This window comes from Mandrillus leucophaeus, unplaced genomic scaffold (genome assembly GCF_000951045.1).
Source record: "Mandrillus leucophaeus isolate KB7577 unplaced genomic scaffold, Mleu.le_1.0 Scaffold105, whole genome shotgun sequence".
NCBI lineage: Eukaryota > Metazoa > Chordata > Mammalia > Primates > Cercopithecidae > Mandrillus > Mandrillus leucophaeus.
This window is the reverse complement of record NW_012098654.1, coordinates 2,566,810-2,592,323: the sequence shown is the minus strand read 5'-3', so window position 1 is coordinate 2,592,323 and position 25,514 is coordinate 2,566,810. Positions and strand designations below refer to the sequence as shown.

The following is a 25,514-nucleotide window of genomic DNA, read 5'->3' as shown; positions in this document are numbered from 1 at the left end:
TCCCCCCACCAGCTAACTTTTAGTAGAGACAGGTTTTTGCCATGTTGGCCAGGCTGGTCTAAACCTCCTGACCTCAGGTGATCCACCTACCTCAGCCTCCCAAGTGTTGGGATTATAGGCATGAGTTACCACACCTGGTCTCTTTCTCCTTTATTTATTAATTTTTTAAGAAAAATTGAAATCATGGTTTTCTGAAAATCCCTTCTAGCTCTCAGCTTCCCCGAATCAAGTCCTGGTCATTCACTTGCCGTGCGACTGCTGTGCTTCCCCTTTTTCCATTTCCCTCCTTCCTAAGGGACCAGGCAGACATGGGTTCCAACCCCGCAGGCTCCCTGTCGTATTGACACTCCGACTCCACCTGCGGCCCCAGTTTCCTCATTTGCATAGTGTTCCCCCAGTAACAACAGCATTCATACAAAGTTCTAGGGTTCTTTCGAGGATAGTGTGTATTCACCACAGTACACCTCTGACGCCTGGCACGTCGGCTGTGCTCAAGTAATGACAGCTATTGCTTTACAGTAACTGTGGAGTTAAGGGACCGCATATGGCAAAATGCTGATCATTATTTTGAAGTTGGTTTCATCCCTCTAATCTCAAATCCAGTATTTTAGCGACATGCTAAATGGTTTGTCCTGGAGAGCTGTGTTAAGGGACAAAATCCTTTTCCCTACATCAGCTATGACACATCCTGACAGTAGAAAGCAGCTTCCAAGAAGCAATTTAAAGTGCCATTATCAGGCAGGGACAGGGGCTCTAGGGGATTTTGGGGTCAGCAGATGTGAAATGAACGATTTCACAGAGCTGTTACAGAGCGGTAATGGGAATTTCCTACGAGACCCCGCCCCCGGCTGACTCACTGCTCTCCCCTGTTTGACCTGAAGTCCTCCCCCTCCCGAGCTGCAGAAGCCTGAAGACCAAGGAGTGGAAAGTTCTCCAGCAGCCCTGAGATCGCAAGGTCTGTCCATTTGGGGGAGTGGGTGGGGGCACTGAGAGGGGGTGAGGATAGAACTTTTGCTCCCTTTGCCCATTTCTAGACTTTTTCTCCTTCTAATCTATAATAACTTCTCTTCAACAGCCCATTAAATAAACATCACTAACTTGGCCTGAAGAGAGTTTTTCACTCCTGAGTTTTGTTACCATACAAGCTTCGCATCTCAGAACATGTCTGTGTTGAAGAAAATGCGTTAGTGAGTTGAACAGGGAGGTCTTTCCTCATGTTAGTAGTTAGGTGTTCAGCTAAAGGGGCAAGAGTGATTTTGTGATAGCTTCTTCTTGAACTGAATTGTCTGATGCCCCCGACAGATCAGATTCTGTTTGTAAGGAGTTTATTCCAGGGGCAGTAAGTAATTGGCATTATTGCTGGATGGTACTGCAAAGTACCTATGAAAGTCCCCAAAAGTTCTGGCTATTGTTATTTCCGCATTTCGGCAGAACATGATGGAAAATGCACCCTCAGACTTTGGCAAACGTGCACAAAGCAGTGTGTTTAATCATGCCTGCCTTGTTGTAGTGGTTTCTATGAATTTGCTACTTTTCCATAATATTGCATCATTAATTGTTCCTGAAAAACCCTCAGTTTTCCTCTTGTAGAATTGTATAGGTAATGATTGCAAATAGATAATTTTGAAAGGAGAAACCACCTTTCCTTGGAAATGTTTACCTTTTGCAGAGTGACATTTGTGAGACCAGCTAATTTGATTAAAATTCTCTTGGAATCAGCTTTGCTAGTATCATACCTGTACCAGATTTCATCATGGGAAACAGCTGTTACAACATAGTAGCCACTCTGTTGCTGGTCCTGAACTTTGAGAGGACAAGATCATTGCAGGATCTGTGTAGTAACTGCCCAGCTGGTGAGTACCCAGTTATCATGTGCATTTGATCTGTTCTGTTGGAAGTATGGTTCAGTTAGTCTAGTAGTCAGGGCCAATGAGCTCCTTTTAAGGAAAGCAAAATGAAAATTCATTCATTTACAAATATTTATTGGATGCTACAACCTAGCTGTGTGAACACAGCAGTCATTCCACCTCTTGTGCCTTGACTTTCTCATCTGGGGATAATAAGGGAACCTGTTTTATAGGATGGCTGGGAGGATCAAATGAAGGGCTTAGAACAGTGCATGGCACATGGCAAGACTGTGGTATTTATTTGTGGCAATTATTTGTGGACTGAGCTTTCTAAATATTAGAAGAAACATTCATTTGACAAGACAGAAGTTTTTACTTACCAAAATGTAAATAAATGTTAGTTTTGTGTGTGGGACTTTGTGCTCAGACTGGGGGCATAGCAGCGAGTAAGTGGGTGGTAAAGGGCTTAACAGAGTGGGGAAAGTCAGGCGCATTTAAATTTTAGTGTAGGACATTGATGTCCTTCTGGATCCAGTCATACTCATCTCCTAGATCAATCAAGATAATAATTTTGTTTTATTTAATAGATAAAGTATTTTCTTTCTGCTGATTTATTTGTTACAATATCTGTTTTTGTTTTTTTTTGTTTGTTTGTTTTTGTTTTGAGACAGAGTCTCACTCTGTCACCCAGGCTGGAGTGCAGTGGCATGATCTCAGCTCATTGCAACCTTGGCCTCCCAGGTTCAAGCAATTCTCCTGCCTCAGCCTCCCAAGTAGCTGGGATTACAGACGTGCACCACTGCGCCTGGCTAATTTTTGTATTTTTAGTAGAGACAGGGTTTCATCATGTTGGCCAGGCTGGTCTTGAACTCCTGACCTCAGTTGATCTGCCCGCCTTGGCCTCCCAAAGCGCTGGAATTACAGATGTGAGCCATTGCACCTAGCCTGTATTTTGTTATTTCTAATTCTGTGATTACACAAAGAATAATCTTGCAAATGTATCATTTTAGGAAGTCAATCAAACTAATGCCTATCACTGTGGCATCTAGAAAACTCATCATTCTTTTATAATCCTATTTTCTTGTAAACTTCAGAATGCCTTGGGTGACAATTGCCCATTGTCAAATGTGTACCATTATTGTCTGCCTTTCTTAGGTACATTCTGTGATAATAACAGGAGTCAGATTTGCAGTCCCTGTCCTCCAAATAGTTTCTCCAGCGCAGGTGGACAAAGGACCTGTGACATATGCAGGCAGTGTAAAGGTATGAGTTCAAAGATATTTTCTTCTTCTAGAAGATAGTTGGGAAGATAAGCTTTTCTTTCCTCTTTACTAACTACTCTCTTTTGAAAATCTTAAGTGTCAAAGACTCTGATTCTTCTGACAACCAGCAGATCCAGTAAAATAATATCGGGTGACAGCAATTATTTGTGGACTGAGCTTTCTAAATATTAGAGGAAACATTCATTTGACAAGAGAGAAGTTTTTACTTATCAAAATGTAAAAATGTCGTTACGGAGATTTAAAAGTAAACTTTAAAATCACTGGGAACACTGTAGTTGAGTGAGCATGACTGTTAGTGCAGAGCGTAAATTTGCTTCCTGGATTTGGAGGTCAAGTGTAATAAAATAGGGGCTGGGGGGGACTTTATAGGTGTTTTCAAGACCAAGAAGGAGTGTTCCTCCACCAGCAATGCAGAGTGTGACTGCATTTCAGGATATCACTGCCTGGGGGCAGAATGCAGCATGTGTGAACAGGATTGTAAACAAGGTCAAGAATTGACAAAAAAAGGTACGTTTGCGCTTCTTTGATCTAGAGTAGTTTTGTGATGTAGACAAACTTAGCTTAGGTCTTGATCCTTTGAAAATAAACAGATTTGTAGAACCTTGAAGTAACAAGTGAGTATATGATATGTCATATTTTAATTAATAAAATATTTCCGTTATTTCTTCATAAATGGAAGTAATTTGAAATCAGAACGTTTGTTAATTGCCAGAACCATTCATCTTCACACATTTCAGACATAGACAATACTTTATGTACAGTTAGAATAAAAACTAGCCATCTTAGGTCATTGTTTCAAGAATTATAGAATAATTTGTGCAGATTGCATTACGGTAATGACTTTATTAAGTTAATCACAGGGAAAGTTACCAAATGATGAAAATGCATCCTTTTTGTTATTGCTTTCATTTTTAACGCAAGGTTGTAAAGACTGTTGCTTTGGGACATTTAATGACCAGAAACGTGGCGTCTGTCGACCCTGGACAAAGTAGGTATCATTTCCTTTAGTTTATGGAATAAAGAATCTGGGTTAAATTTTTTGGAAGATAAAGAATGCTATCATTGAAGCTTATTTTGCACCCATCAAGTGTAGACAGAATGTAACATACTAGGCAGCGTGGGAACACTGTAAGGTTGTAGCAACTCAATAGGCAAAGTGGGCATTTTCTCCAGAAACAGTGCCTGGTACATTTAGATCAGAATTGCCAGTGGAGGGTGGGCACGTGCAGTGGCTCACGCCTGTAATCCCAGCACTTTGGGAGGCTGAGGCAGGAGGACTGCTTGAGCCCAGGAGTTCGAAACCAGCCTGGGTGAGACCCCGTCTCTACAAAAAATCAAAAAATTTGCCAGGCATAATGGCACATGCCTATAGCCTTCCCAGCTATAGAGAAGGCTGATGAGGCAGGAGGATCACCTGAGTCTGGGAGGGTACGGCTGCAATGAGGTATGATCGCACCATTGCACTCCAGAGCAGAGACCCTGTCTCAAAAGAAAGGAAAAGAATTGCCAGTGGAACTTTGCCACTGTCTGCCTCTTCTCTGTTTCCTTCTCATTCCTTTGCTGCCTGTTATCTTCTCTTGTTGATCAGCCCATCTCCATGTGCTCAATGCCAGCCCCTAGAATGATACAGAAGTAACTAATTGCTCGTTACCCTCCAAAATGTGGCACACACTTGGGCACACAAGGCCATCACAGGTGGTAAAAAGCCAGTAGTATAGGAGAGAATGTGACTGTTGTTTTGTGGAACCAGAACTCACACTGTGGTCTGTGGATAGGTGCTGGTCCACACATGGCTTGTCCTGTGCCCCCATCAACAGCGGTGTAGGGTTAGAGAGTAAGCATTTAGAAACTTTTAAGGCAAATTGGCAGAGTAATGTGGTCTGTTGACTAAGAATAAAAATTTGGGTGTTGTATTTTATATGTATTTGTTCTTTTTCCATTTGATTTTCTTACTAGAAAAACATTTTTATTATTTTACTTTGACATTTTTATTGTATTTCAAAAGTGTATTGGTTTGGCCGGGCGCGGTGGCTCAAGCCTGTAATCCCAGCACTTTGGGAGGCCGAGACGGGCGGATCACGAGGTCAGGAGATCGAGACCATCCTGGCCGACACGGTGAAACCCCGCCTCTACTAAAAAATACAGAAAACTAGCCGGGCGAGGTGGCGGGCGCCTGTAGTCCCAGCTGCTCGGGAGACTGAGGCAGGAGAATGGCGTGAACCCGGGAGGCGGAGCTTGCAGTGAGCTGAGATCCGGCCACTGCACTCCAGCCGGGGTGACAGAGCGAGACTCCGTCTCAAAAAAAAAAAAAAAAAAAAGTGTATTGGTTTATAACAGACTGGAAAGTGACTTTTTTGGAGAGAAAACAAAGTGTTTTAAAACAGGAATCATGGTATCCCTCCGCTTTTGTTATTTACAATTTATCAGCATCAGAGTGGCTGACAAATGGAATCGTGATTCACAAGAAAAATATTAACTGTTTTCTCGGACTTAGCTGAATTCTCTCTTTGGAAAGTGGTTTTTTAAAAAAGGTCTGTTTTGTTTGTTTGTTTGTTTGTTTGTTTTGAGATGGAGTTTCACTCTTCTTGCCCAGGCTGAAGGGCAATGGCGCGGTCTCGCCTCACTGCAACCTCCACCTTCCAGGTTCAAGCAATTCTCCTGCCTCGGCCTCCGGAGTAGCTTGGATTACAGGTGCACGCCACCACGCCTGGCTAATGTTTTTGTATTTTTAGTAGAGATGGGGTTTCACTATGTTAGCCAGGCTGGTCTTGCACTCCTGACCTCAAGTGATCCACCCACCTTGGTTTCCCAAAGTGCTGGGATTCCAGGCGTGAGCCACCGTGCCCGGCTGGAAAGTGGCTTTTTAAAAAAAGTCTTTCAATATAAATTTTTCAGAGAGTTGTTAAGTGAGTCTGCGTGGAAGAGTGGGTTTAATCTGGCTCTGAAGGATGGGTGGATTTGGGGTCGGTAAAGGGACAAGGGAAAGGCGTAACAAGAACAGCAACAATGATGGCGGTAATGGTGATAATGATGATGATGGCTGCCATTTACTCAGCGTGTCAGACGTGCAAGAGTGTGTCACTGACTCTCGCTCGTTTGTTCTTTGAAACAGTTCTGGCAGCACATACAATCCTAATTTTGCAGATGAGAAAACTGAGGCTTAGGGAGGTTTCATTTTTCTTTTCTTTTCTTTCTGAGACAGCATCAAACTCCTGCGTTCAAGTGATCAGCCTGGAACTCCTGGGTTCAAGTGATCCTCCCACCTCAGTCTCCTGAGTAGCTGGGACCACAGGCATGCACCACCAGCTAATTTTTTTTGGTTTGTTTTTTAATTTTTGTAGAGATGGGGTCTTGCTATGTGACTCAGGCTGGTCTCCAACGCCTGGTCTCAAGTGATCCTCTGGCCTCAGCCTACCAAAGTGTTGGGATTACAGGCGTGAGCCACCGTGCCTGGGCTACAGAGATTTCTTAACTTGCCCAAGGTCATTCTGGAAAGCAGCAGACCCAGGGCTCAAACCCCGGTTTGCCTGATGCCAGTGCCAGACCTGTTAACCCTATGCTGGTCTTCATCCGTGCCAGAGATGGTCAAGTCTGATTAAGAAACTGGGGGTGAGAGACTAACCAGGCAAAACAGCCTGAACTAAGCTGTCACCAAACAGAAGGAAGCCATGGAAAGCTGCAGGGAGCCAGATAGTCAAGTGGAAGTTTCTCAAAACATCTTTGCATCGCCTTCGAACCCAGACCCATATATCTTTTTCACTAGGCTACTTCATTGGGTAAAAACTGACAAAGTTTTAAATCAGAATCATCTGGACCTAAGTTAATTATTTAAACTCTTTTCATTGAACTGTCTAAGCTGTTCTTTGGATGGAAAGTCTGTGCTTGTGAATGGGACGAAGGAGAGGGACGTGGTCTGCGGACCATCTCCAGCCGACCTCTCTCCAGCAGCATCCTCTGCGACCCCGCCTGCCCCTGCGAGAGAGCCAGGTAGCTGGGCTATGCCTTTCAATCAAAGTGTATATCTTATGGTGATTCCAGATGGTATCTAAATCGCCCCAATATCATGATGTCTCACATCTCCACCTACAACAGGCACCGCCCACGTGCATTCCTTCCTGAATCCTGCCCTCAGGGACCCAGCAGGTTCCTTCCCAGGCATTTGTTATTCAGTCTGAGATACACATTTGTAAGCAGTGCCAGAGGACACTTCACCCAGACAGTCTATATCTTTATCAATGCCAAGGAAAGGGGATTATAAGGTCCCATATTTTCTTTTCTTTTCTTTTTTTTTAAGAGAGTTCCTTACTCTGTGCCAGGCTGGAGTGCAGTGGCGTGATCTTGGCTCACTGCAACCTCCACCTCCTGTGCTCAACCAATCCTCCCACCCTAGCCTCCCCAGTAGCTGGGACTGTAGGCACCCACCACCACACCTGGCTAATTTTTGTTTTTTGGTTTTTTTTTTTTTTTTTGGTAGAGTCGGGGTCTTGCTATGTTGCCCAGGCTGCTCTCAAACTCCTGGGCTCAAGCAATCCTCCTGCCTTGGCCTCCCAAAGTGTTGGGATTACAGGCGTGAGCTGCCGCGTCTGGCCCCTGGGTCCCATATTTTCTATGTGCTAGAAAGGATAAACTGCTTAATTTTTGTGGCCTCTAGGAAAACTATTACGTTTCTTTCTTTTTTTTTTTTTTTTTTTTTTTTTGAGACAGAATCTCTGTCACCCAGGCGGGATCTTGGCTCACCACAACCTCCGCTTCCCAGGTTCAAGCGATTCTTCTGCCTCAGCCTCCTGAGTAGCTGGGATTACAGGTGCCCACCCACCACGGTGCCCGCCTAAGTTTTGTATTTTTGGTAGAGATGGAGTTTCTCCATGTTGGCCAGGCTGGTTTCAAACTCTTGACCTCAGTTGATCTGCTCACCTCGGCTTCCCAAAGTGCTGGGATTGCAGGCGTGAGCCACCGCCCAGCCATTCAGTTTCTTTTTTTCTTTTCTTTTTTTTTTTTTGAGATGGAGTCTCGCTCTGTTGCCCAGGTTGGAGTGTGGGGGCACCATCTCAGCTCACCGCAAACTCTGCCTCCCAGGTTCAAGCGGTTTTCCTGCCTCAGCCTCCCAAGTAGCTGGGATTACAAGTGCCTGCCACCACTGTGTTGGCCAGGCTGGTCTTGAACTCCTGACTGTAAGTGATCCTCCTGCCTCGGCCTTCCAAAGTATCGGGATTACAGGCATGAGCCACCATGTCTTGCCTTTTTAAAAGTTTTCCAAGTTTACTCCATTAGCAGGTTGGAGATGCCCAAGGCTCTGATTCTTCTCATGCTTAGGAGTTGACCAGTGTAAATATACACATGGGTGTATGAGTGTCCATACATTTCTGCATGCGTTTCTCCTTTTGCTGTGTTTTGCAGGACACTCTCCGCAGATCATCTTCTTTCTTGCGCTGACTTCGACTGTGGTGCTCTTCCTGCTGTTCTTCCTCGTGCTCCGTTTCTCTGTTGTTAAACGGAGCAGAAAGAAACTCCTGTATATATTCAAACAACGTAAGATTAACGTAATCATATTAGAGCTCTGGCAAAGCAAGGCTTTTTATAATAGAAAGGAAAAGATGATCCTTTAAAAAATTCTAGAAATGAGGTTCATATAGCCCGGTGGTTATCAAGCAGGGGCAATTTCGTCCCCGGGAGTGTTTGGTGGCGGTGGTGGTGGTGATTAGGGTGATTAGGTGGTGATTGGCATCTAGTGAGTAGAGGCCAGTGATGCTGCTAAACTCCTACCATGCACGGGACAGCCTCCCAGCAAAGAATGATGCTGCCTAAATGTCAGCAGTGCTGAGGTGGAGAAAGCTTGCGTATAGAAAAGCACACCTCGGTTCTAGAAAAATGTCAGATTTAAATATGCTGCAGCCTTGGATTATTGCGTGTGTGTGTATGTGTGTGTGTGTGTGCGTGCATGTGTGCGTGCCTGTGTGTGCGTGTATGTATGTGTGCGTGCATGTGTGTGTGTGTATGTGTGTGTGTGTGCGTGCCTGTGTGTGCATGTATGTGTGTATGTGTGCGTGCATGTGTGTGCGTGTGTGTGCGTGTGTGTGTGCATGTGTGCGTGTGTGTGTGTGTGTAAGTGCGTGTAGAGGACACTGGCAAATAAGAATCAGAAAACCATGTTGTCCCCATGTCCCTCTGGTTGATAAACTGGTTTAAAATGAGTTTAAACCCCTATTTGAGGAAGGCAGAGAGAACAAAGAGGGAGTTTGAAGGGGGTTTAACAAATGGAGTATTACAGCACCAGTATGGATTACATGAAAAATTTCAATAATGAATTTCATTCATTCATTTGTCCAACAAGGTATTATTTCTATAAGGTATTCAGCAAGTGCCTGGCACAGAGTCAGCACCCACTAGACAAAAGCCATTGATATTTATTTGAAAAAGTGTATAGATGGAAGGCAACCTGTTTTTTGTCTTCGTGAAGGATAGAACGAGACATAACAGGCTTAATAAGACTTAATAAGAGGGATATAATAGAAGGAGCTTTTTGAGAGCAAAATTTTAACCCAAAACACCATGTAAGACCAGAATGTGTCTATTTGTAGGTTGTTACAAATATATGTACAGGAACAGCATTAGTAAAGTTTTTTTTTTTCCTTTTCCTTTTTTTTTTTGGAGACGGAGTTTTGCCCTTGTTGCCCAGGCTGGAGTGCAATGGCGCAATCTCGGCTTACCGCAACCTCCATTCACTGCAACCTCCTCCTCCCAGGTTCAAGTGATTCTCCTGCTTCAGCCTTCCTAGTAGCTGGGATTACAGGCATGCACCACCATGCCCAGCTAATTTTGTATTTTTAGTAGAGACGGGGTTTCTCCATGTTGGTAGGCTGGTCTTGAACTCCTGACCTCAGGTGATCCGCCCGCCTCGGCCTCCCAAAGTGCTGGGATTACAGGCGAGAGCCACTGCGCTCGGCCAGTAAAGTCTTATCTAATAAATTATGCTAATTTATTTAAAGCCTCTTTTTAAAGCAATATAGAACTTTTTTACATTGTGACCTATATAGAAAAATGCATAAATGCAAAGTTTAACAAATTGTCATAAACGAACATCCAAATAACTCTACCAGGATCAAGAACTGGAACATAACCCATTCCTGAAGCCCTGGGCTGCCCTTTCTAGATCACAGCCTTCCTTGCCTACTAGTGCTAACCACATCTAGACTTGTATGGTATTAACTTCCTTTTGCTGTAGTTTTGCTACCCAACAACACAGTTTTATCAGGCTGCTGTGAACTTCATACAATAGAATCACACTGTGTTTTCTGTATCTTGCTCCTTCTTTCAACGTTGTATCATGAAGATTCATACACGTTGAGTTCATCTTTAGTTGATTTCCATTGTTGCACACTCTTTTATTGAATGATGACATTGTTGTTTACCCATTCTAATATTGATGGACAGTGGGATCACTTCCAGCTTGGGGTTATTACACGCAATGACGTTTGAATATTTTTGTCCGTGTATCTCAGCACACGTAAACACGTGTTTCTGGTTTGGTTGTGTTTTTAAACCTAGGAATAACATTGCTGAGCTACAAGGAATGTGTATCTTGGTCTTGAATATGCCAAACTGTTTTCCAAAATGATTGGACCCCATTTACACTCCCCTGGTAGTAATGATGTTCTTTTTACTCCACATCCCCTGATAACTCTTGGCATCATCGGACTATTTTTATCGATATGGTGGGCGGATAGTCGTATCTCATCGTGTTTTTAACTTACACTTCCTGGTTGCTAGTGAGGTTAGATGCCTTTTCATGTTATTTTGGCTATTTCCTCTTTAGTGAAGGGCCTGATCAAGTCTTTTGAGTATTTTCTCATAGGATTGTCTGTCCTCTTCTTACGTATAGGAAGTTTTTAGTCTGCTGTTCATGAGCTGCAAATATCTTTTCCTAGTCTGTGGTTTGCTCTTTCATTCTCTTTTTGAGGTCTACACCTCCAATTTAAACCTCTGTGCTCTCACTTAAGCCTGATTTCGGTTTTGTCTTTTGTTTTTTTGAGACAGGGTCTACTGTGTCACCCAGGCTGAAGAGCAGTGGTGTGATCACAGCTCACTGCAGCCTCGAACTCCAGAGCTCAAGCAATCTCCTGCCTCGGCCTACTAAATAGCTGGGACTATAGGTGCATGCTACAACGCAGAGCTAATTTTTAATTGATTTTTAATTTTTTTTGTGGAGACGGGGTCTCGCTATGTTGTCCAGGCCAGTCTTAAACTCCTGGGCTCAAGTGATCCTCCCACCTCGGTTTCCCAAAGTGCTGGACTTAATCCTGATTTAAAGGACTACCTCTGCAACAAAGTTCCATCCACACCCCAGACTGCAACAAAGTTCTTCAGAAAATGCTTTTCAAAAGTATTTATGAGTAATTAGTGAGTTTCAGTGGAACCGTAATCCATTTTTTAAAAGTTTTGAGGACACTCCCTGGTGGTCCAGTGGTTAGAATTCGGCGTTCACTGTCGCAATCTGGGTTCGATTCCCAGTCAGGGAAGTCTTCCTTCTGGCTGGGTGCTGTGGCTCACACCTGTAATCCCAGCACTCTGGGGGGCCGAGGCAGGCAGATCACCTGAGGTCAGGAGTTCAATACCAGCCTGGCCATGGTGAAACCCCGTCTCTACTAAAAATACAAAAAATTAGCCAGGCGTGGTGGTGGGTGCCTATAATCCCAGCTACTCGGGAGGCTGAGACAGGAGAATCGCTTGAACCTGGGAGGCGGAGGTTGCAGTGAATGGAGATTGCGCCACTGCACTCCAGCCTGGGCAACAAGAGCGAAACTCTGTCTCAAAAAAAAAAGTTTTTAGGTCATTTAAAAGAAATTTTGATTTTGACATAATTATAGATTCACAGGAATTTGCCAAGACAGGTACATCTCTCATGCCATTTCTGGGTTCCATCCTCCAGTGCAATGGCAAAGCAGGAAATTGACGTTGGCATGGTGTGTGTGTGTACTTTGTCCCTTTGTCACACATGTGAAATCGTATAACAACCAACACAATAAAATCAGAACTTTCCATCACCGCCAAGATCTTCTCCCACTACTCCTTTCTAGTCAGGTGCTCTCCCTCTCCCCACCATCCCCTGGCAACCACTTATCTGTCTTCCATCTCTATACTTTTGTTATTTAAGGAATATTGTATAAATAGAATCATACAGCACGTGTCAAGCTAAATCACAGACAGAGAAAGAGGCTCTCTAAAAGATTATGGTATTTTTTTCAGGAGTAGCATTGCAGTGGGAATATGATGGGTGTATTCAGGGAGGTAAAGGTGACAAGAGTTTTTAAAAGAAAAAATGAGGAGCCGGGCGCAGCGGCTCATGCCTGTAATCCCAGCACTTTGGGAAGCCGAGGTGGGTGGACCACCTGAGGTCAGGAGTTCGAGACCAGCCTGGCCAACATGGTGATACCCCATCTCAATTAAAAATACAAAAAGTTAGCCCAGTGTGGTGGCATGTGCCTGTAATCCCAGGTACTTGGGAGGCTGAGGCACGAGAATTGCTTGAACCTGGGAGGCAGAAGTTTCAGTGAGCCGGTATCGCGTCCTACACCCCAGCCTGGGTGACAGAGCAAGACTCTGTCTCAAAAAAAGAAAAAAGAAAAACTGAGGAGGATTATGTAAGTTATTTTGAAACAATGATCCTTTGCTACAAATATCAATACCCGCAGAAGTATTTTTTGGTGTAAGACACGGTAGCCTTTGTGCAAGGTTGTGGTTTCTGCAGTCTTGTGATAGTTGTTTTTATCAGGCATGCATGCATAAGAAACCCTCTTCATGGCCTTCCCTGGCTCCGTTTTCAGAGTTTTTAAAAAAAATTTTGAGACAGAATCTCCGTGTGTCGTTCAGGCTGGAGTTCAGTGGCGTGATCTCTGCTCGCTGCAACCTCCGCCTCCTGGGTTCAAGTGATTTTCGTGCCTCAGCCTCCTGAGTAGCTGGGATCACAGGCAGCCGCCACCATGCCTGGCTATAGTAGAGACGAGATTTTGCCATGTTAGCCAGGCTGGTCTTGAACTCCTGGCCTCATGTGATCTGCCTGCCTCAGCCTCCCAAAGTGCTGGGATTACAGGCGTGAGTCACCATGCCCGGCCCATTTGTCAGGGTTTTGACATAAGTTACTCCATTTTGATTCTGACAACTTTCACAAACGTGAACTTTTTTAAGATTTTGCTTTTTCACTCAGCAGAATGCCCTTGATATTCATCCAAGTTGCTGTGTGTTTCAATGATTCGTTCTTTTTCCTTGCTGAATAGTATTCCACGATACGCTTGTGCCACAGTTTGTTTTACCATGCACCCATTAAAAGATATTTTGTTTGCTTTTTGTTTTGACTATTACATATAAAGCTGCGAGGAATAATTATGTACAGTTTTTGTGTGGGCATGTATTTTGTATCTCTATGAGAAATACTCAGGAGTGCAATTCCTGGGCTATACGTTTGGTGCTTGTTTAGTTTTTAAGAAGTTGCCAGCTGGGCGCGGTGGCTCAAGCCTGTAATCCCAGCACTTTGGGAGGCCGAGACGGGCGGATCACAAGGTCAGGAGATCGAGACCATCCTGGCTAACACAGTGAAACCCCGTCTCTACTAAAAAATGCAAAAAAACTAGCCGGGCGAGTTGGCGGGCGCCTGTAGTCCCAGCTACTCGGGAGGCTGAGGTAAGAGAATGGCGTAAACCCGGGAGGCGGAGCTTGCAGTGAGCTGAGATCCGGCCACTGCACTTCAGCCTGGGCGACAGAGCGAGACTCTGTCTCAAAAAAAAAAAAAAAAAAGAAGTTGCCAAACTATTTTCCAGAGGAAGCGTATCATTTTACATTCTCTTCGGAGTTTTTCTGCATCCTTGCTCGCATTTTGCATTGCCTCAATTTTTATTTCAGCTGTTCTAATAGGTGTGTAGTGACATCTCATTGGGGCTTTAATTTGCATTTGCCTTATGGGTGGACATCTTTTCATATGCTTATTTTCCATTTTTATGTCTTCTTCAGTGAAGTGTTTTTCAGGTCTTTCGCCTATTTTCTAGTTGGATTATTTGTTTTACTGTTGAGATCCAAGAGTTCTTTATGTTTCCCAGATAGGAGTCCTTTGGCATATATATGATTTATAAATATTTTCTCCCAGTCAGTAGCTTGCCTTTTCATCCTCTTCACGGGCTCTTCCACAGAGAAAAGCTACTTAATTTTGATGAAGTCCAATTTATGGGTTTTTTCATTGATGGAGTCATGTCTAAGAATTCTTCATTAAGTCCCGGGTCTCAAAGATTTAGATTTTTTTTTCCTCTGTCTCTTATAACTTTTACAATTTTTTATTTCATATTTAAATCTTGATTTTTTTTTTTTTTTTTCTGAGACAGGGTCTCTGCTTTGTCACCCAGGCTGGAGTGCACTGGTGTGATCATGGCTTACTGCAGCCTCCACCTCCTGGGCTCAAGTGATCCTCCCTCCTTGGCCTCCCAAGTAGCTGGGACTACAGGAGTGTGCCACCACTTGCCGCAGACCTATTGGACTGAACAAAGTGGGGAGAACGTGGGAATAAAAGACAAGAGACAAAAGAGTATATTTGGAAGAAGGAGTCAGGGGTAACCTTGCGTCTAGTGGACAAAGGCCCTGAACTTTACACAGCCCACTGTCTTTATTAGGCAAAAGAGATAGCGAGAAAGCGGGGATGATTGTCCTGTCGGTAATTGTCAGTTGGCCATTTGGTGTTTGGTTCACAGCAGACTTGAGAGACTGTATCCTTTGAACAATAGGTGCTAGATTTCTCAATAGATAACTTCAAGGAGCCAGGGAGTGATGTCCCTCCGCAAACCTTTTGGTAGCAAGGCAGTGTGAGTTTGCTCACATCTTGCATTCATGATAAACACTTTGCTGTTTGATCATATAGCCTCCAGCGGAATGTTAAGTTGGTCATGTCTCACGGCTTCGGCTCCCTGCATGCCTGGGTAATTATTTATTTATTTATTTATTGTTTATTTATTTATTTATTTAGACAGAGTCTCACTATATTGCCCAGGCTGGTCTTGAACTCCTGGCCTCAGTCCTCCTGCCTTGACCTCCCAAAGTTCTGGGATTACAGGTGTGAGCCGCTGTGCCCAGCCTTGATTCGTTTTAAATTTTTCATATAAGTTGTGAGAGGTTTTAGCCAAGTCTTTTGTTGTTGTTGTTGTTTTTGGCCTAGGGGTGTCCAATTGCTCTAGCATCACTAGTGGAAAACATTAGTCTTCTTTCATTGTACCTTTGTCAAAAGTAAGTTGGCTGCAATTACCGTGGGGCTATCTGGTTTCCCTCTTCTGTTCCACTGATCCATGTGTTTCTTCCTCTGCCGATACCACACAGCCTTGATTACTGTGGTTATCCATAAACAGTGAACTTGGGTAGAGGGTGGTAGTTTCTCCCGCTTTATTATTTCGTTTCAGAATTGTTTTATGTATTCTAGTTCTTTTGCATTTCCACATACATTTTAGGATAATATCTATATCTACAAAAAGCCGGCCAGGATTCTGATAACAATCGTGTTAAATCTGCATATCAGTTTGGGGCGAATTGACATCTTTACTATGTGAAGTACAGTCACGTATCACTTAACGACAGGGGTACGTTCTGAGAAATGTGTTGTTAGGTGATTTCGTTGTTGTGTGAACATCATAGAGGGCACTTAGGCAAACCTAGACAGTACAGCCTACCATACACCTAGGCTGGATGGTATAGCCTTTCGCTCCTGTGCTACAAACCTGTAGGGCGTGTGACTGTACCGAATACCATAGGCAACTGTAACATAATGGTATTTGTGTGGCTAAACATACCTAAACACAGAAGAGGTACCATGAAAATAATATGATTTTTGCCAGGCACGGTGGCTCACATCTGTAATCCCAACATTTTGGGAGACCAAGGTGGGCAGATCACCTGAGGTCAGGAGTTCGAGACCAGCCTGGCCAACATGGCAAAACCCCGTTTCTACTAAAAATACAAAAATTAGCTGGGCGTGGTGGCACGTGCCTGTAATTCCAGCTACTCGGGAGGCTGAGGTGGGAGAACCCCTTGAACCTGGGAGGCAGAGGTTGCAGTGAGCCGTGATCACACCACTGCACTCCAGGCTGGACAACAGAGTGAGACTCCATTAGGAATGGGGCCACACGGCAGGAGGAGAGTGGTGGGCGAGCGCGTGAAGCTTCCTCTGTATTTATAGCCGCTCCCCATCACTTGCATTACCGCCTGGTCTCCGCCTCCCGTCACGTCAGCAGCAGCATTAGAGTCTCATAGCAGCACGAATCCTATTGTGAGCTGCGCACGGGAGGGATCTGGGTTGTGGCTCCTTAAGAGAATCTAGTGTCTGATGATCTGTCCCTGTCTCCCATCACCCTTAGATGGGACTGTCTAGTTGCAGGAAAACAAGCTCAGGCTCCCACTGATTCTACATTATGGGGAGTTGTATAATTACTTCTTTATATATTACAATGTAATAATAATAGGAATAAAGTGCACAATAAATGTAATGCGCTTAAATCATCCCGAAACCATCCCCCCACCCAGTCCATGGAAAAATTGTCTTCCACCAAACTGATCCCTCTTGCCAAAAAGGCTGGGGACCTCTGCTGTATATGACTGTAGTCTTATAAACACTGTACACTTAAGCTAAACTAAATTTATTTAAAATGTTTTCTTTCTTCAGTAATAAATTAACCTTAGCTTACTGTAACTTTTAACTTCATAAACTTTAATTTAATTTTTTTTATTTTTTATTTTTTATTTTTTTTTGAGGCACAGTCTGCTGCCCAGGCTGGAATGCAGTGGCAAGATCTTGGCTCACTGCAGCCTCCACCTCCCGGGTTCAAGTGATTCTCCTGCCTCAGCCCCCCAAGTAGCTGGGACTACAGGCAGCTGCCACCACGCCTGGCTAATTTTTGTATTAGAGATGGGGTTTCACCGTGTTGGCCAGGCTGGTCTCGAACTCCTGAGCTCCGGTAATCTGCCCACCTCGGCCTCCCAAAGTGCTGGGATTACACGCATGAGCCATCACACCCAGCCTATAAACTTAAAAACAATTTTTTAAACTTTTTGACTCTTTTGTAATAACTCTTAGCTTAAAACACAAGCACCTTATACAGCTATACAAACATATTTTCTCTTTATTTCCTTACTCTATAAACTTATCTATTTAAAAGTTTTTAAACTGTTTTTTACTTTTTAAACTTTTTTGTGAAAACCTAAGACACAAACACACATATTAGCCTAGACCCACACAGAGTTGGTGTCTGCCACCTCCACATCTTGTCCCACTGGAAGATCTTCGGGGCAAAACCATGCACGTAGCTGTCATCTCCTATGAGAACAATGTCTTCTTCTGGAATATCTGGAATACCTCCCAAAGGACCTGCCTGAGGCTGTTTTACAGTTAACTGGTTTTTTGTTTGTTTGTTTGGTTTTTGTTTGTTTTTTTTGAGACAGAGTCTTGCTCTGTTGCCCCAGCTACAATGCAATGGGGTGGTCTCGGCTCACTGCAACCTCTGCCTCCCGGGTTCAAGGGATTCTCCTGTCTCAGCCTCCCAAGTAGCTGGGATTACAGGTGCATGGCGCCACGCCCGGCTAATTTTTTGTACTTTAGTAGAGACAGGGTTTCACTGTGTGGCCCAGGCTAATCTCGAACTCCTGAGCTCAGGCAATCCACTGCCTCGGCCTCCTAAAGTGCTGGGATTACAGGTGTGAGCCACCACACCTGGCCTTAACTGGTTATCTGTGTGTGTGTGTGTGGAATATACTCTAACTATAAAAAGTATGGCATAGTAAGTCCATAAACTACTAACATACTCATTCATTGTTATTATCAAGTATTATGTGCCGTACATTATTGCATATGCTACACTTTATACAACTGGCAGCTCAGTAGGTTTTTTACATCAGTATCACCACAAACGTGAGCAGTGAGCGGTGCTGCAGTGTTATGATGGTTGGATATCACAAGGCAACAGGAACTTTTCAGCTCCACTATAATCTTATGGGACCACGATCATATATGCGGCCTGTTTTCGACCAAAACATCGTTTTATGCTGTATGACTGTATTCCAATGCACAAGCATGGTATGTCTCTCCATTTATTTATATATTTTAAAATGTCTTTCACAGCATTCTGTAGTTTTCACTATACAAGTTCTGTATGCGTTTTGTTAGATTTAGGCCTAAGGAAAAAAAAATTTTTTTGAAGACATGGTCTTGCTTGCTGTATTACCCAGGTTGGAGTGCAGTGGCATGATCACGGCTCACTGCAGCCTCAACCTCCTGGGCTCAAGTGATCCTCCCACCTCAGTCTCCAGAGTAGCTGAGACCACTGGCATGTGCCACCACCCCTGGCTAATTTTTAAATGTTTTGTAGAGACAGGGCCTTGCTGTGTTACCAAAGATGGTCTAGAACTCCTGGACTCAAGCAATCCTCCTGCCTTGGCTCCCATAGTACTGGGATTACAGGCGTGAGCCCGCACGCCCAGTTTCTAGATCTAATTTAGGTCTTGTATTTTCTCAGGGTTCCTCTGACATCACTCTGGGGAAGGAGGGAGGATGGGCAGCTTGTTACAGCCAGGCAGGGGTGGAGGAAGTTTGGATTCTGCGCTATACCTCCTGGAGGGTGAGCGTCTCCTTTTTATTACTAGACATGTGGGAGTTCCAGCTCCCACTAGGCCTCCTCTGACACCACCCCAGGAAGGACGGGGAGATGAGGCTTAATCCACGGTGAGGGAGGAAGTTCAGGTTCTCTACCCAGTCTTTCCTGGTGGGCTTGCAGGTGGAGCCACTGTGTTTTTTGTGGTGTTTTGTTAGAATTGAGTGGTTATTGTCTAGAAGGTTTTGGGCCAGGCGCAGTGGCTCATGCCTGTAATCTCAGCACTTTGGGAGGCCGAGGCAAGCAGATCATAAGGTCAGGAGTTCAAGACCAGCCTGGCCAATATGGTGAAACCCCATCTCTACTAAAAATACAAAAATTAGCCGGGCGTGGTGGGGGGTGCCTGTAGTCCTAGCTACTCGGGAGACTGAGGCAAGAGAATCACTTTAACCCGAGAGGTGGAGGTTGCAGTGAGATGAGATTGCGCCACTGCACTCCAGTCTGGGTGACAGAGAGAGACTCCGTCTCAAAAGGAAAAAAAGAAAAAGAAAAAAAAAAGAAGCTTTTAGTCTTGCTCTGCTGCCCCTTTCCTAGTCTCACAACTAGGGAGTACAAACTCTTCTTAGTTTTTTTTGTGTGTGTTTTTTGAGATGGAGTCTTGCTCTGTTACCCAGGCTGGAGTGCAGTGGTGCAATCTCAGCTCACTGCAACCTCTGCCTCCCAGGTTCAAGCGATTCTCCTGCCTCAGCCTCTTGAGTAGCTAAGATTACAGGTGTGTGCCACCACGCCCAGCTAATTTTTGTGTTTTTAGTAGAGACAGGGTTTCGCCATGTTGGCCAGGCTGGTCTCGAACTCCTGACCTCAGATGTTCTGCCTGCTTTGGCTTCCCACAATGCTTGGATTACAGATGTGAGGCACCACACCTGGCCTCTTCTTGGTTTTTGTTTTGCTTTGTCCATACTATTGGCATTTTTAGGTTGCTGCTTCTCTGGTTCCCAGTCAGAGGGAAACGAGGCAGAAAGAAGCCCATTGCCTTGTTGTTTCCTGGGTCCGGAGATCATGGCCCCATTGGCCTTCCTCTCTCTGCCTTTTGGAGAGGGTTTCAGCAGTACTCAGCAGGACAAATACGGAAAGCATGACATCTCAATCTTCCCAGAAGAGATCTCCATTTTGAAATTCATCTTTGGATCAATTTCAAAAGACATCCCGTTGGTATTTCTGAACATCTTGCCAGTTTTTCATAAGTTCTAGGAGATGGTGTGGTTATTTGGGTTGGGTTATTTTTTTATAGCAACAAGCATATGAACTTGGGGTAGGACTTTTTGACTTGCTTGTCTGTAAATAAATACCTGCTTGGGATTGAAAAACTGCTGAGCAGTAACATAAATACTTCACTAACATGTAAAAGAAAGCCCGGCAGCTCATGCGCAGATCAGTTCTTGGTTCCTAACGATGGAAGTCGTGGGGATACCTCCACACTCTTGGAGTCATAGCATTGTGTTCCAAAGAAACCATCGGATCTCGAATCTACGTAACCCTCAAGACGAAAATATGTGCTGCTGAATTGAAACTAGAGCTATGATTGGGATATGGCTAATATTTTATGCTTTAGTGATTCATGCTAATGACTTTTTTTTAGCTAATGTAGAAAATAAAGAAAATAGTTCTTAAAGACCAGTAAAAATATTTGGTAAACGGAAACAAATGTCAAATAATCTCCAGAGGAAGTTCAACCTTGCTGTTACCTCTCTTGTGGATGTTTGTTAAAAGTATTATTATTATTATTATTATTATTATTATTATTATTGAGACAGAGTTTCACCATTGTCACCCAGGCTGGAGTGCAATGACGCAATCTCGGCTCACTGCAACCTTCGTCTCCCGGGTTCAAGCGATTCTCCTGCCTCAGCCTCCCCAGTAGCTGGGATTACAGGCACCCGCTACCACGCCCGGCTAATTTTTGTATTTTTAGTGGAGATGGGGTTTTGCTATGTTGGCCAGGCTGGTCTCGAACTCCTGACCTCAAGTGATCTGCCCACCTCGGTCTTCCAAAGTGCTGGGATTACAGGCGTCAGCCACTGCGCCTGGCTGAGTTTGTTAAAATTAAAAGGGAGAATGTCTGCAGCTGTGATTTCTGGAAAATAAGTGTTAAATGATTCAAATAGACAACAAAATATATGTATCTTTAAAATTTTTTTTTAGCATTTATGAGACCGGTACAAACCACTCAAGAAGAAGATGGATGTAGCTGCCGATTTCCAGAAGAAGAAGAAGGAGGATGTGAACTGTGAAATGGAAGTCGATAGGGCTGTTGGGACTTCGTTGAAAAGAAGCAAGGAGATACGAGTCATCTCACTATCACAGCTTTCAAAATCAAGAACACCATCCTACAAATACCCAGGATTCCCCCAACACATGTTCTTTCCTCAGTGCCAATGAGTTGGCCTTTAAAAACACACCACTTCCTTTTTTTTTTTGAACAGGGTCTCACTCTGTCACCCAGGCCGGAGTGCAGTGGCACCATCACGGCTCTCTGCAGCCTTGACCTGCGGGAGCTCACGTGATCCTCCTGCCTCAGTCTCCTGAGTAGCTGGAACTATAAGGAAGAACCACCACACCTGACTAACTGTTCTGTTTTTTGTTTTGGTAGAGAAGGCATTTCGTCATGTTGTCCAGGCTGGTTTCATACTCCTAGGCTCACTTTGGCCTCCCAAAGTGCTCGGATTACAGACATGAGCCGCCATGCCTGGGCAAAATAATGCACCACTTTTAACAGAACAGACAGATGGGGCCAGAGCTGGTGATAAAAAAGCATTTTCTAGATACCACTTAACAGGCTTGAGCTAGTTTTTTTGAAATCCAAAGAAAATCATAGTTTAAATTCAATTATGTAGGCCAGTGGTCCAACTACAATGATAGTCAAAATCAGTGCAGGTTTGTGTTTTGGTGCTAATATGACATATGACAGTAAGCCACAAGGTGCAGTAAGTGCCCCAACTAAACTTCCCATTGGTTCTGTCATGTAACATGACATGCTCCACCGTCAGGGGAGTATGAGGAGACTGCCTGACTCTGCGGTCAAGGGCAAAAAACCTCAGGTCTGGAGGAAGTTTTGGAAAGAGTTCAAGTGTCTGCATATCCTGTACACCTTCTGCCTTTGTCCTGCTCCCTTTTAAGCCAGGTTATATTCTAAAAATTCTTAACTTTTAACATAATATTTTATACAAAAGCCAATAAATGAACCACATACGATAGGTGTGAAGTACAGTGAGAAAATGAACACCTGCGAGCTCACCGTCCTACCACAGCGCTAGAGTGGGGGCCGCCAAACTCCCATGGCCAAACCTGGTGCACCATTTGCCTTTGTTTGTTTGTTTGTTTGCTTGAGACAGAGTCTTGCTATGTTGCCCAGGCTGGAATGGAGTGGCTACTCACAGGCACAGTCATAGCACACTTTAGCCTTAAACTCCTGGGCTCACGTGATCCACCCGCCTCAGTCTCCCAAGTAACTGGGATTACAGATGCAAACCTGGCATGGCTGCCGTTGTTTGGCTTATGATCTAAGGATAGCTTTTTACATTTTATTTATTTTATTTTTTTTTTGAGACAGGGTCTCACTCTGTCGCCCAGGCTGGTGTGCAGTGGTGTGATCTTGGCTCACTGCAACCTCTGCCTCCCGGTTCAAGCAATTCTCGTGCCTCAGCTTCCTGAGTAGCTGGGACTACAGGCCCATGCCACCACACCCGGCTAAGTTTTGTATTTTTAGTAGAGACAGGGTTTCACCATGTTGGCCAGGCTGGTCTCGAACTCCTGACCTTAGGTGATCTGCCCGCCTTGGCCTCCCAAAGTGCTGGATTACAGGCATGAGCCACCGTGCCTGGCCATTTCTTACACTTTTGTATGATATGCCTATTGCAAGCTTGCCATGCCTCTGTCCCATGTTATTTCACTCTGGGATTTAGGTGGAGGGAGCAGCTTCTCTTTGGAACACTGGCCATCACATGGCAAATGGATATCTGTCACTTCTGCTCCTATTTAGTTGGTTCTACTGTAACCTTTAGAGCAAATCACGCAGCCAAGCCAGGCATCAATAGGGCAGAAAAGTATAAACTTTAAATAGAAGGGAGGAGAAAATATTTCTGAACAATAGTCTACTGCAGTAACAAATTGCTTTTCCAAGTGGCTGTCCTAATGTACCCCCGTCAGTCATATAAGTGTCATGTAAGTATCCCATTGATCCATATCCCTGCCACCCTCTGGTACTATCAGGTGCCCTTAATTTTGCCAAGCCAGTGCGTACAAAATGAGATCTCACTGTGGTCTTAGTGTGCATTTGCTTGGTTACTGATGAGTACCTTGTCACATATTTATATACCATTTGTGTTTATTTTTTAAATAAAATGCTTGCTCATGCTTTTTTGCCCATTTGAAAAAAAAACTTGGGGCCGAGTGCAGTGGCTCATGCCTGTAGTCGCAGCTCTTTGGGAGGCCGAGGTGGGCAGACCGCTTGAGCCCAGGAGTTCGAGACCAGCCTTGGCAGGTGGATCACATGAGGCCAAGAGTTCGAGACCAGCCTGGCAAACATGGTGAAACCTCATGTTTGAATGAAACCCTGTCTCTACAAAAAATACAAAAATTAGCCGGGTGCAGTGGTGTGAACCTGTGGTCCCAGCTATTCAGGAGGCTTGCTTGAGTCTGGGAGGCAGAGGTTGCAGTGAGCCGGGATGTTATCACTACACTTCAGCCTAGGCAAGAGAGAAAGACCTTTTCTCAGAAAACAAACAAACAAACCCAAACATGGTTGTTTGTCCTGATTCCTAAAAGGTCTTTTTGTATTCTAGATAATAATCCTTGGTCAGTTATATGTGTTAAAAAATATCTCCTTTGTGGCCAGGCACGGTGGCTCACGCCTGTAATCCCAGCACTTTGGGGGGCCGAGGTGAGTGGATCATCTAGGTCAGGAGTTCAAGACCAGCCTGGCCAACACGGTGAAACCCCGTCTCTACTAAACAAATACAAAAATTAGCTGGATGTGGTGGCAGGCAGCTGTAACCCCAGCTGCTCCAGAGGCTGAGGCAGGAGAATTGCTTGAACCCAGGAGGCAGAGGTTGCAGCGAGCCAAGATTGCGCCATTGCACTCCAGCCTGGGTGACAAGAGTGAAATTCTGTCTCAAAAAAAATTATATATATATATATATGTGTGTGTGTGTGTGTGTGTGTGTGTGTATATATCCTTTGTAATTTATTTTTCCCTTTTAAAAAATTTTTATAAAATTCTTTTTTATTTTTATTTTTAGTAGAGGTGAGGTTTCACTATGTTGCCCAGGCTAGTCTTGAACTCCTGAGCTCAAGTGATCCTCCTACCTCAGCCTTCCAAAGTGCTGGAATTGCAGACATGAGCCACCGCACCTCTCCTGTTCTTCTCTAATTAATGGTGTCTTTCTTTGTCTTTCTGGTAATAAGCAAAAAGTTCTTCATTTGATATGGTTAAATTTGTAACTGTTTTCTCATAAGGTTAATAATTTTTCTTGCCTGGCTAAAGAAATCCTTTTCTGCCACAATACTATAAAGATGTTTGCTCACATTTTATTCCAAAAGTTTTGAGTTTTGTCTTTCATCTTTAAGTCTAACGTATCAGGAATTGGCTTTTGTGCCTGTTGCGAGGTAGTGATCTGATTCTGTGTCTTGCATGTAGGTAACCACTAGTCCCTGCGCCATGTATTCAATGCTTCATCCTTTTCCTGCGGGTCTGCAATCTCATCTACCATCCATCAAGTTTCCATATGGCCACAGGTCTGCTTCTGGGCTCCCCGTTCTGTTCCATTGTCAATTTGTCTATCCTGTGCCAATATCACACTGTGTTTATTACAATAACTTTGTAACAGCTCTTGATATCTGGTAGGACATCTCCCTCCACCTTTTTTTTCTACTTCAGAAATGTCTTAGCTAGGCCAGGCACGATAGCTCACGCCTGTAATCCCAGCACTTTGGGAGGCCGATGTGGGTGGATCACCTGAGGTCAGGAGCTTGCGACCAACCTGGCCAACATGGTGAAACCCTGTCTCTACTAAAAAATACCAAAATTAGCCAGGTGTGGTGGCACGTGCCTGTAATCCCAGCTATTTGGGAGGCTGAGGCAGGAGAATTGCTTGAACCCTGGGGACGGAGGTTCAGTGAGCCAAGATTGCGCCACTGCACTCCAGCCCGGGTGACAGAGCGAGACTCTGTCTCAGAAAAACAAGAAAGAAAGAAAGAAATGTCTTGGTTATTCTTGGTTCTTTGTTCTTCAATATGAATTTTAGAAGCTGAATTTGAAAAGATTTGGATTGGAATTTCATTAAATCTACAGGTCAATTTAGGGAGAGTTGACAGTTTTACAGAATTAAGTCATCTGGTATTCCAATAAGAATAAGAGAACAATTATTGGCTGTACAATTATTTCCAAATAGTAGGCAAAGCAAAGGTTAGGAAGTGTACTGGCGCCATTTCAGGAACAAAGCTAGGTGTGAATTTATTTGTCTTTCCAAATCATGATGCTGTAAGTTCTAAAGTGCTTTCTCCTCTTGGCTCTGGACACGTGGTGTTTAATTACCTACTGTTCACTATCCTCAAACAGAAAGAGACTGGTCATGCCCCACAGGGTTAGGGCATCCGAGATAACTGAGCAAGCCTCTCATGTGTCCTAGATTACAAACCAAAAATCCACAGTTTATTCTGTGGATAAAGGAGGCTGTGTTTATGATACAGACTGTGATATTTTTATCATAGCCTATTCTGGT

The 25,514-nt window shown here is 44.1% G+C and overlaps 1 protein-coding gene across 1 annotated transcript in view; it reads left to right on the top strand.

The window, feature by feature from the left end:
* TNFRSF9 (tumor necrosis factor receptor superfamily, member 9) overlaps nt 1-21,984 on the top strand; it is a 23,562-nt gene extending 1,578 nt beyond the window's left edge. Inside the window, exons 2-9 of the mRNA XM_011981424.1 lie at nt 800-955; nt 1,670-1,853; nt 3,003-3,110; nt 3,500-3,637; nt 4,052-4,118; nt 6,987-7,117; nt 8,528-8,659; nt 20,938-21,984. Of these exons, the coding sequence (XP_011836814.1) occupies nt 1,754-1,853; nt 3,003-3,110; nt 3,500-3,637; nt 4,052-4,118; nt 6,987-7,117; nt 8,528-8,659; nt 20,938-21,026 (765 nt within the window). The 5' untranslated portion in view covers nt 800-955; nt 1,670-1,753 and the 3' untranslated portion in view covers nt 21,027-21,984. The remainder of the gene's footprint in view (nt 1-799; nt 956-1,669; nt 1,854-3,002; nt 3,111-3,499; nt 3,638-4,051; nt 4,119-6,986; nt 7,118-8,527; nt 8,660-20,937) is intronic.
* The last annotated feature ends 3,530 nt before the right edge of the window (nt 21,985-25,514 follow it).